Here is a 12889-nt window from a genome sequence, read left to right on the forward strand (position 1 = left end):
GCCTTGGAGCAGCCGAGAGTTAAAGCTGGTCCGGTCCAAGCATACCATGTTGCATCAAATGTATAACCAGGTTACTCAATCACACTTAATATTTTGGCTGAAAAAAAAGTAGGGGTAAAGACTTTTCGATTTTCCTTCGTACCTTCAAAGTTCTTTCTGACACACCTAACAAACATAAATGCAATCAGAGATAGAACTTGTAATTTTATTATATTTAACAAATGAGTAACTATACAGGGGCTGTAGTATTCCATATTATGAATATATACATACCACAGCTGCCTGAATATAAGTTGCAATTTTTCCCCAAGACTGGTGCTTCTATAATAAAAGTGTGGCTTGTAAGCAGTTCTTAAGGAGAGAAAAATATCACTGGATTGTCTAGATACTGTGTAGATTCATAGTCCAATATTATGACCAAGAGATGATGCTTTAGCTTCAATACGATACATCAGTGCAAATCAGTGTTACCAATTAGTGGAGTTCTAATGGAAATTCACCATCCCTAATTGTCTGATATAACCACAGCCTCCTGTCAATCCCTGAAATTAATGTAATGTATTTCGCCACTGAAGACGCCGTTCGGATTGTTAATTGGTTTATTTTACAACGTACAAGTCTTGGCTACAATTAATTATATCACTGTTATGGTATACACAATTTACAAACCCTACACATTAATCTATTCACTCTGCCAAAGGGCATGACTGTGAACTGCCATAACCCTTGACCTGTCGAAAACGCTGTTTTCTCTTTGTTGTCTGGGTGTACATAGACTTGCCAATAGCCACTTTTTAGATCGAGAGTTGAAAACCATTTTGCTCCCGCCAGTGTGTCCAGTGTGTCGTCAATCCGGGGTAGTGGAAAGCAATCCTTCTCGATGACATCGTTCAGCTTCCTGTAGTCTACACAGAAATGGAGTTCCCCATTCCTTTTCCTGACCAAAACGACCGGGGACGACCAAGAGCTGTCCAATACTTCTATAACCCCATGTCCTCACATGTTGTCAAGCATTTCCTTTACTTCTGCTTCTTTTGCCAGGGGTACTCTCCTCGGTGGCTGTCGAATTGGTCGGACTTCTCCCATGTCTATGCGGTGATATACTTTGTTTGTCCTTCCATAATCTTTGTTGTCCTCTGCAAAGATATCCATGTACTCAGTCACAAGTTCCTCTAATTCTTGAAATTCTCTGGTGTTTAGGTGTGGCTTGGCCGCTGTGGTCACGTCCTCTAATTTCACTTTTAGGCCTGGTGCTGGTGGCTGCCCCACATCGGGAGAAGTCACAAGTGTTACTGGCTCACAGTGCACCACAGGAGATCCTCTCCTGAGCTTTTGGTCCTTGTGGGTAACATTCATGACTCTCACTGGTACTTCCTGACAGTCCTGAACTAGGATCCTGGCTATATAGATTCCATCACACGGATGGGCCTGCTGGCTTGGTTCTACTAGACCACTTTTTACTCCCAGATGATTCTCCATTCTAGCCATCACTATTCCCTCACTCTGTGCTGGTATCACATGGTTCTTTGCCACTACTAAGCTGGACGGACGGGGTTCTGCCCAGGACTCCATAACGATACTTCTTCCGCCAGACGCAGACTTTGGCGCCCTATGTCCACAGACGCATCATAGGCGTGCAGTATGTCCAGTCCCAGGATGAGCTCATCTGTGACATTCACGACGAAAACCCACATTGTTATCGGTCGGCGCCCCAGGGTAAGGGTCAACAGAACTTCTTTCAGGATGGGTAGGGATCCTCCAGACATGGTCTGCAGCGTGAAGTCTGGATTTGGCTGTCTTTCAGGCCATCCAGCAGCGATATCCAGTCTTACTACCATGACGTATGCTCCAGTGTCCACTGTCACCTAGCATGGCTTATCATCAACCCATCCCTGGGTGACCAGACTGGTGTTGGCTTTCTCCATGTTGAATTGCCGTTAAATGTCGGTGGCTGATCTGTGCCTGCACTGACCATGGGTGTGATTCCCTGCTCAGTCCTCACATGTACTATGTCCAACCAGGCCTGGAACTCGCATTTGGTTTCATTAATTGCTGCTGAATTAAAGAGACCACATTCACTTGTTGACAGAACTGAGTACAGTAAAACTTGGTTATAGCAACATCGGTTTCTGCGACACCTTGTCTATTGCGTCAAATATTCAATGGTACGAACTAATTCCTCATAAAGCAACTGTTTTTATACCTTGCTTAGTACAACATGCACAAATGCATCAACCTCGTATGTAACGTCATTTTCATTCCTGAATTTCTCTGATATNACAACGACATTCGTTTATAACGACGCTAATTTTAGGTCCCTTTGATGACGTTATAACCAAGTTCTACTGTACATCAATAATTCTAGTTCAAACATGCATATGTCACAATAAAGATAATGTAAGAAGGGGAACGAGGTTATGAAGTTATGAGTTTGGTGTCACTTCACACTCAGATACCTTCTCATTTTAATCTTGGAAGAGATAGAGTCAGAAATTGGTCATTGCTCAATTCTGAATTCAGATACAGCTCTGAGGTAAGCCATCTTAATGGTTCTGTTCTCTTCCATTTTAAATATTCAACTACCCAACCACATCAATGCACAGAATACCATTTTCTTGTATACTATGTTCTATCCTTCTCCTACCAGGCTTATTTATTACACAGATTTATCATTATGGATGCAAAAAGCAGTGTAGTTCATTTATTATTTTCATTCATGGTCAAATGAAACATGAACAGATACTGGAACTTAGTTTAACACACTGGAAAATGAAGAAACCTAACTGCATGACCACTGACAAGAAATCTAAATAGAAAATTTTACTGTTAAGACTTCATGTTAAGTGGGTCCCTTGTCACCCTAGCATGTACATCTTCAGATTTCAGATGGAAATGGTCTCCAAATATGGAGGGTGGCTGCGAATATACAAATAAGAAAGCCAACAAGAGGGGGTCCTCGAGCTTGTGGGTAGCACGTGAGGCTAACAACTCTTCACCATAAAAATAACTGTGCTATGAAATGTCACAAAGGGCCTTGGACTTGGACGGATTCTCTGGATAAATGACCTAGGCTAAGGAAGACTCGATATAAGATTTGGTGTGTGGAATATAAGAAGTCTATATGGGGCAGGTTCGCTCATGATACTTGCGAAAGAAGTGTCAAAACACAAGTCAGATTTTGAGGGCATACAGGTGGCAATATGAGACTGGGGTGGTACCAAATCAGCAGGCGAATACATATTTTTCTATGGAAAGGGGAATGAGAATCATGAATTAAGCACAGGTGTTTTTGCACACACGTGAACCATATGAGCAATTATGAGGGATGAGTTTGTTAGTGACAGGATGTTGTACATAATACTAAGTTGTCACTGGTGTGATATCATTGTTCTAGTACATAGGATTTTGGTTGGAAAGCCAGAAGTAAAGAGACTACTTGGAGAACCTATATCTTGGTGGGAGGATAATATTAAAGTGGATCTTAGAGAGCTAGGATGGAGTAGTACAGACTAGATTGATCTGACTCAGGATAGGGACCAGTGAAGTGCTCTTGCGAACATGGCAATGAACCTTCAGGTTCCATAAAATGCTGCGACATTCTTGAGTAACTGCACAACTGACAGCTTCCAGAGAAGGGCTCAGCTCCATGGAGTTATGTATTATTTGAGGGTTTCACGTTGGTGATAATGAAGAATGCTGTCTTCTGGGATGTGGCGCCATGTAGATCTTGTGTGAATTGACGGTTCGGAGAAACGTATCGCTTCAATCTTCAGGGCAGAAAAATCCGCAAGCGAAGAACCAGCTATCTAGACAATCGGCTCAAAGATAGTGGTAAGGTTGTCAGCCTTACGTGCCAGCCACACTTTACTCCCCAGGAAAAGTATTTAATTAATTCCTGGTACTCGCTTCTGTTAGAGGCTGAGCAAACCCCAGGCCCTAGTGCGGCTGGAAGGATTAGGTCAACTGAAAAAATCCAATGACCTCATCAGGACTTGAACCCGCGACCTTCTGGCTTGTAGCATAGCCCTTCAACCAATTACGCTACCGCATGCCCCCGATTTGATAATATATATAGGAATTATGTCTACCATCAACACAACAAATACTTAGTTTAATTTTCATCTTTATTGCTGCTACATGTTTTGGTTGTACAAGACCATCATCAGGCAGTTATACACAGGAATACATATACCATATGTCCAAAAAGTATCCGACTTTATTTTTTTCCACTGTAATGGCCAAAGGGGTGGGGAAACTGAGCGTAGTGGTAGAAGGGACTTTCATGTGCATGTGTGATTTTTTGCTGACTCACAACACTGCCAGATGCATTTGTGGCTGCCAGATAGTGAAGTGGTGTAACACGTGTTTGTCGCATTCTCGTTTCGCTCAAGATGACAGAACATTTGGAGCAGCAATACTGCATTAAGTTTTGTCAGAAACTTGGGGATACCCAAGTGGAAACAATTTGCAAAATTCAGCAGGCTTTTGGCAATGATGCAATGGGGGTCACTCAAATTAAAGAGTGGTTCAACCACTATAAACATGGCCATATGTCGGCGGACAGTGAGCAGCATTCCGGGAGACCATCAATGAGCCAAAATGCTGAGGTCATTGAAAAAGTGCGGACACTGATCATTGAGGACCGTGGTATGGCCATCCGTGAAGTTGCTGATGAGGTTGGGATCAGCAGAGGTTCCGCAAACACAATTTTAACTGAGGATTTGGGCATGCAAAGAGTGGCGGCAAAATTTGTGCCCAAGCTGCTTTCACCGGAGCAGCAACAACTCTGCCTTGAGGTCGCACAGGACATGCTGGAGTGCACCAACAGGGATCCTGAGTTCCTGAAGACTTTGATCAGTGGTGACGAGTTGTGGGTGTATGGATATGACCCGGAAACCAAGGTCCAGGCATCACAATGGAAGCATCCAACATCCCCGAGGCCCAAAAGAGCACAACAGGTTCAGAGCAATGTGAAGGTGATACTGACTGTTTTTCTCAATTACCGGGGTGCTGTGCATCATGAGTATGCACCACTAGGCCAGACTGTCAATAAGGAGTACTACCAAGAAGTCCTTCGCCATTCTCATGATGCAGTTTGGCGCAAGAGACTGGAGCTGTGGGATGCACGCAACTGGCAGCTGCATCATGACAACGCCCCAGCTCATTCATCGCACCTGATCCAGGGTTTCCTGGCCGAGCACGGCATTCCGCAGGTTCGCCAGGCTCCCTACTCTCCTGACATGGTTCCTTGTGATTTCTGGCTGTTCCCAAGATTGAAGATACCGCTAAAAGACTGCCATTTTGACAGCCACGAGGACATAATACAGAACGCAATGGCGCAGCTGCACACCATTCCAAAAGAAGCCTTCCAGAATTGCTTCCAGTGATGGAAGGACGGCTGGGCTAAATGTGTGGAGTCACAAGGGGCCTACTTTGAAGGTGATTAGGTATTGTAACCGCCCATATACAGAACTATTTTTCCTGGCCCAAGGTCAGATACTTTTTTGGGACAGAGTAGTAGTCACTGAAATACCGATATGGATCCTTATCCGTGCAATGCCTTGCATTAAATACTAACATAAAACCTTTGCCAAAGATTGGTGTTATAATTAAAGTAGCAAATACATAATTAAGATAAAAGATAGATATGTATAAGGTACACTATATATATCAAAATGTTGAATATATTATTAAAACATATTAAAAGTGTATTAAAAATGTTTAAAAAATATATTAAAGGATTTTTATGGTAGATTAAGACTGTGTATGCCAACTTAAGTATTTAAGGTTTCACTGACACAGTGCAGAAATTGGGCATATATGTTGTGTAGTCTTTGCTGTAGAAGATTCTATGTAGTAAGCCCAGTTGTGAAGCCCAAAGACAAGTTTCAACTGGCAATAAATGAGTATGATGTATGAGTTGTTAGTGTGTGGGTATTGGTATGCTATTCCCATGATATGTATCTTATATATAATCATGCAAATATGGCATATGTTTCTTGTCTGGGTGTATATACATTTGGTGTGTTCTACACTGTGCGGTGGTTCGATGATGTTGATTTGATGCTGTGCTCCCTTGACAACAAGAAGAATGTGGTCAATCTGAGTGAAGTGTCATTGGAAGAAGCGGCTTGCTCGGCCCTGGGCAACAGCCTGAACTTTGCTGTGGCTCCGGTGTCTGTCCCCATCAAGGACATCCTGTGTGGAGTGAAGAAGGCAATAGGGGCCCTGCCTGTAGAGACTGCAGAGATCTGACAGGATCCTCAAAAGCTCTCTTTACCCAAGGACAACCTAACTGGTGGTGCCGAGAGGAGAGCACTTTGGGCCTTAAAAGCCAATGACGCGCTCACTGTCATTCCGGCTGAAAAGGGTAATGTGGCTGTGGCACTGGGCACTTCATACTACAACCAGAATGTTGCCACTCTCCTGGAGGAAGAGGCCTACAAGAAGTTGAAGGACACCAATGATTCTGTGCAGCATAAGACCATTCTTCTCCTGAAAGTCACTGATTGCTGAGGAGGTTTGCCAACAGCTACATCCACAAGATTCCAAGCCCCCTAGACTCTATGGGTTGCCGAAGATCCACAAGCCTGATGTTCCATTGAGGCCGCCATCTTTGAGCCATCTGTCTAGATAATGTGGGACCCTCATCTCACAACCCTATGGGCCTTCACGGCCTGTTACAAGGATAGCTTTGCTTTGCTTTACTTTACTTTACTTACTTTTCTGTGACTTTGACTTATTTGAATTTTTATTAATGTTATTTCATATTATTTTTTAATGTATTTCAATGAAGAATAAAGAATATTAAATCTTACATTTTAAAATAGAGGTACACAAAAGCATATAAGGTATTCAGTCCACACAAAAATATCCTGCATTTAAAAACAAAATGTTGATGCAGTAGTGTCTTCTTTGTTTCTTAAATGCAAAATATTGTTGTGTGGACTGCACACCTTATATACGTTTGTATATCTTATTTATGACACACAATGGGATGCACACTATTAAGAAAAAAATATAGGGTTCATATATGGTTAAATTAATGAAGGTTGACCAAATTACAAAGCATATACGGCCAAGGCACAAAATTAACTTGCCAGCAAAGTGTGTTTACTTTACTTCAGTGACCATCATCCATTTGTCACTAACTATGCTAACATGTGTTAATTCAGTAAGTTCCCACAGACCTAGAATCCCCCTGTTCACATGATAAACCCAGATGATAAAGAATAAAACAATTCTCTATACTTGCTTCATAATTCTAATTCTCCAGTGCTTGTGTATGTTACTTCCAATTAAAAGAAATGTCTGTATACTCTAGGGAAAGAAAAATCACTTACTACTGCCATCACATCTTTTCCCACGAACCACAATTGTAAAATACAACTGAAGCACTGGCGAGTCCATACCAGACAACCAAGCCGGCACTTGTATTAATATGACCAGATTAAAGAAACATTATATCAGTGCTAGAATAACAGATATAACACATACCTTGTCAATTTCTTTTTGTAACTCTAATGCTTCATTATCTGTCAATTCAGTTATGGTGGCTTCAGCTTTAGCATTGAGGGCATCTTCTTCCATTTTCTTCTGTGCTAACCTTTCTTTCCTCTTTTTTTCATTCTCTTCTCTCTCTTCCTTCTTTTTCGTGTGCAAATCTAATGCCTGTTTCTCATACTTCCTGAACTTTGCCATTACTAGCTGCAATGAGGAACAAGCCAATAAAAAAGGTAGTCTTTTATGTTCACTTTCACAGCTAGAGAAGATCTAGAAGCACAAACCAGTCTGCAATGGCTATATATAACACTTCATTCAGAATGTGAATGTGCATCACAATACAGTATATGAATATACATAAAGCATGCTATTAATAAACCCCATGTGTACCTTCTCTCCAGCTCCTTCACCGCCACCAGTATAAAAATCTGTCTTGCGTGCCAGGAAACTGAATATGGTGTCCAAAAGCTGAAACACAAATCAGACTATTTTAATGTCAAAGTACTGTGGCGTATAGACCCATTTCTGGGCAACAACTGGCAAACAAACAAGACAACAGCAGTTGCTAGGTAGCAGATTCTTAACAAGGACCAGATGAACTACATCAGTCAAGGAACCGTTTGAAATGGTGTTTTCTACTCAGTCCATGCAAAGGGTTTACATATATTGAGGACATCAGCCAAGCCACAGTTATCCTGTGTGGAGGCAGGATCAAATACCTCCACCACAGCACTATGAATCATAGGAGGTGACAAAAAGGGAACCCAGTGCCTGGGGGTATAACCAAGCCACCCTGTTCCTGGGGGATATAAAATGGGGACCTCACCTTCCAGGTTGATGGTCTTGAATCTGACACAGTAAACTGTGAGTCCTACGTTACTCCAGTATCAAAATGACTGCACTGGTGAAGCCCAGCAGCAATTGTAAACGATAGACTCATCTTCTCATCAGAGAGGACATTACATAAGTACGATAAACAAAAGTGTTCAGTTGGAAAATAAAATTACTGGTCATGAGTCTCAAGGGGCTGGTCACCAAGATGAACTGATTGGCAGTACCCCGCCAGTCATAAAGTGACTCTGACTCTGATGCTACAGTTAGCTGATAGTTAGTCTGTAAAGAAAAACCAGGAGGTTGGTGTGAAATGGCCGCCACCCTCAGAGTTAGTCAGCTGAAGCACTGAGAGAATTGTAAGGGAGTCTGTGACAAGAAGACTTAGTCACAGTTAGTACAGAAGCTGGAGAATCTCCACTGTTAAAATTCATTACCAGGAAGCATCCGGTAAAGACAGAGAAGACTTTATGTGTGCTGTAGTCATTGAGTGTGCAATCCTGTTATAGTCAGTGTTAATATCCACTGCCACAAAACAAATACCGAAGACTTAGAAGACTTTACGTGTGCTGTAGTTACAGTGATATTTGAGTGTGTAACTCAATGAGATTGTTATAGTTACTCGTAGTTATGACCCTTAAGTGTTTAATAAATCCAAATATCCAATCCAAACCCCATCAAGAGTCACTCTAACACATGACATTATTATAGTTTCAGAAAATAACACAAAGCCTCTTTTCAAGAATACAAATTGCAGAGGCCTACTGTCTGATGGCTTGTTTAAAGCCACTCCACTGATGTGCTAGTCTTCAATTAACATAACATAACCTTTTATATGAACTGTATTTTAGGCTTGCATGTGGTCTGCACATGGTTACATTTCATGTGATATTTCACATGTCAACATATATATACTAATAATCAATAAAACAATTTTACTTAAATGTTTATATCAAATAATTAACTATCTTCCTATGAAATGTATGCTTAATGTGCATAATATGCTTATACTCTGAAATAGGTGCATACAAACACTCTACCTGTTACATGAGTAAACTGACATAAGTTTTACACTTCAAACTGACCATTAGTCATACTGGAACCTTATATCAATAAAGATTGTAGTGAACTGTAATTTTTCAGAACTGTCTTTCATTTGTGCATACCTACATCCTCCAAAAGGTAGGATATATATTTAAATTTACTTTATACTTAATATCACTGTATCAACTGGAATGACTACTGGCTTCTCATAGAGTGTCAAGTGCAGACATCATGCAGCAACAAATAATTAGCTGACTGGATATGCAGAATCTGGAACCAATGTTGTCCCATTTGAACATATTACTACATAATATCTCTGAACTATTAAGGGATACCACAAGATTTTTTTGCATACAACACATCTCCCAAGTTAATACTGAAATCATAAATGTAAGTATGAAATCAGAAGTACTGGCGTCCACATTACAATGGTTAAAAATATGTGAACATTTACAAATATAGTAAAATAAGATGTTCCGGGAAGAACTAATCACTTACTTTCCTTTCACTACATACTGAATAATTGAAATGACATGAACTGCATAAAAAATACCACATATGACAGTTTCTATATTGTTGTGTGTGCATTCATTGCCACAGGAATGTGTTTCCTGTGTCAATTCCTAGCAATGTTCGGGGGGTGGGGTGCACAGACAGCAAGGTGATCTCATAAACATAATTTTCTTTTTTCAAAATTAGGAAATTAGGCTAAAATTGAGGGCATGCAATTACACATTCACATCTGTTCACTTCAAGTAATGATTCACTTGTGCTACATTTCACTCATCATTTCCATAAAAATATTTTAACTTCAAGATTACTAAATTTCCAAGGTTAAAGAAAAGACAAGGATGCAAAAGGCCTAGGTGGTATTCAAACTCTGGCCTAGCCTACACATATTCCAATCCCACCCAAGTCTACAAACATTTATTACTCTTACTACATCATTTTTGTTAAGTACCATTTACCATTTTCTCTCAGATTTTGCACTACCTTCTGCCGACACCAAATGTATCCTCCTCCCTGCTTAAGCCAGCCCTATCAGGTGCTAATCACCTAAAAGCAGCTCACAATATGCTGTCGTGAATCACATCTATAGCCTTTTAACCTTACAAAAGCAATAAAATCAAAATACATGTTGCCTAATGGCCCCTTAATCAAATGCTCAAATAGTTCAACATAATTTCTCAAAGAAACACCATCATTCTCATGGTAAGGGAAACGAAACATACGTACAGGGCTTACAGTCCATATCACAATTCTATTTACCATGTTTAAGGGCTATGACAACGTACACTGTACTTCAAGGGAGAAATGCCTTGCAACTACACAGTTTAGGTATGCATAAATATGTTTGACCTGTGGTCTCTGGGTTACAAATCTCTTTAGTTACTGTTTCTCAGCGGCACTTCATAAAATAAGATCAGTTATTTATTACATGTTTCATCTATAAAATTCCTGTATTGATTGAATAAATGTATACTGTTTTCACTTCACAACATGTTTTGCCACTGGAGGGAAATAAGAGAAGAAAAAGTAGTGTTAATGTAAAAGTTGTCCCTATGCTTAACTAATTAAGTATTACCCCATGAAGACAAAAGGGGGAGTCGATGTACTGATCCAGGTATTCTTGACCTTGGCACTAGTTGGAGGTGAATGGTTAGCTTCACTCCCCAGCCATTTTACACCCAGGGTAAGGGCCCACAGTACCCATTTGATATGAGGTTGGGTGGGCCCCAGAACCAGTCTGGACAATGTGAAAAGGAGAAAAACCTCAAACTCCAACCCCTCAGCCATCCAGTCAACTGCACTCATAGGTGAACTGTGTACTTTTTATAAATTCAATCAAGATTGTACAGACCAATTAAATTGTGTGGGGTGCACTCAGATATTCCTAAACCAGAGAATGTATTAAACCATTATTACTTGTATTTTATTATATTATAATTACAACAGGCAACTCAGTAAAGCCATGTAATTCTTTTTCCATAACTATGTACTTTTATTGCATTACTACTCGTCATTAGACAAAAAAACATATAAGTCGCTTCAAATATTAAAAAAAATTGTAACAGGATCTGAGGTTCTCACAGTGGGGGTTATGAAGGGTTCTATCTTCTGCAATATAATGCTGTGTAATCCACTGAAAATCAACCAACATTTCCAATGAAAATGTTGCCTCCTTCTTCACAACCAAAAAACATGCCAAGCAAGAAACCAACATTAAGTAGATAGCAAGCAGAATGTGCTCCTATTCTTCCTTCAAACCATCAGGTGACTTTCAACAAACTACACAGCATTATATCGCTGAAGACAGAACTCTTTATCAAAAATACTTTTCAGTCCCCCTAGCCTTATTTAAAAAATAAACAGAAGGACGCTTATATGATCATCTTGCTGTCTGTGTGTTCCCCATAATCGGCCAGAATTTCGAAGGCAGAAGAGACGCCCGATGCTAGGCAACGGCTTGGTAAGCACATTCTCATGGCAACAAATACAAGCACAACAGAAGAATTACTGGAAACAGTGTTCCCTATGCAGTCCATATCATATCAAATACTCAATATGTAAAGGTAAAACATAAAGATGCAGTTGATCCTGTGTTAAATTAAACACTATGCCATGAAGACATATGGAGGAGTGGAGGTATAGCTCCACCACTCACCTCCACCAGTAGATGGAAATAAGTGGTCAGTTTCACGACCCGACCGCTTTACTCCCGGGGATAGAGCGCCTGGTACCCATTGGATAGGAGGCTGGATGGGCTCCAGAGCCAGTCTAGAAGCTGTGGAGAAGACAAAAATCTTTCCCTGCCGGGAATCGATCCCGGGCCGTCCATCCTGTAGACAGTCGCTAAATGGACTGAGCTATCCCAGCTCGGAGTGCCGTTGTTCACCATCATTCATTATTTACATACCTTCGTGAGGAGCCATCAGATAATTCATTTCATAATACTAAATATGTAGCGACAGGAAAATAACGCTTATTACTTCCAGAACTTCTTACATTTAATCTTCCCTAGCCCCTCCGTCCCACCAAACTCAGACTCCATTGCTGTTACACACAACCTGCCTGGGCAGGAGCAAACATATTTAAACTAGAATCATTATTCTGAGCATGAACATATTTTTGCATTGTTATACCTTCCATATACATGAATACATCACACGAATAAGAATTGCGATGAAATTGAACGGCTGGACCAAACTGCATTAATGTAAAACAAAACAGTACAGTATAACCTAACTTGTAACATCCCCACATGACTCCAACACATGTATAAAAATACTTACTTCCTGTACTCCACCTTCATGTTGCTGGGCCATAGCCAGCAACATTCCATCAAACTGTTCAGGATCATTTACAGGCATTTTGCCCTTTAAAAAAAACCTTGTTAAACACTACCTCGACCAAACTCCTTCTCTCAATTACCCACACACGGTTATACAGTTATACTGCCAAGCTATACAACTTCTACAATACAACCACAGACCTGGACATTCAGGGACTT

At 40.6% G+C, this 12889-nt stretch overlaps 1 protein-coding gene across 2 annotated transcripts in view; it reads right to left on the bottom strand.

Annotated features, from left to right (window-relative positions):
- The window catches only part of LOC111866970 (nuclear migration protein nudC), an 18359-nt gene extending 5495 nt beyond the window's left edge, over positions 1-12864 (bottom strand). Inside the window, exons 1-3 of one of the 2 annotated variants that reach the window (XM_023856369.2) lie at positions 12672-12862; positions 7894-7971; positions 7498-7707 (exon numbers count right to left, since the gene is read on the bottom strand). In XM_023856369.2, coding sequence (XP_023712137.1) covers positions 7498-7707; positions 7894-7971; positions 12672-12749 — 366 coding nt within the window. In that variant the 5' untranslated portion in view covers positions 12750-12862. Of the gene's footprint in view, positions 1-7497; positions 7708-7893; positions 7972-12671 lie in introns of both variants that reach the window. The other variant, XM_023856368.2, reaches the window with a different exon arrangement.
- Between the last annotated feature and the right edge of the window lie 25 nt (positions 12865-12889).

Source organism: Cryptotermes secundus, unplaced genomic scaffold, assembly GCF_002891405.2.
Source record: "Cryptotermes secundus unplaced genomic scaffold, Csec_1.0 scaffold1224, whole genome shotgun sequence".
In the NCBI taxonomy this organism is placed as follows: domain Eukaryota; kingdom Metazoa; phylum Arthropoda; class Insecta; order Blattodea; family Kalotermitidae; genus Cryptotermes; species Cryptotermes secundus.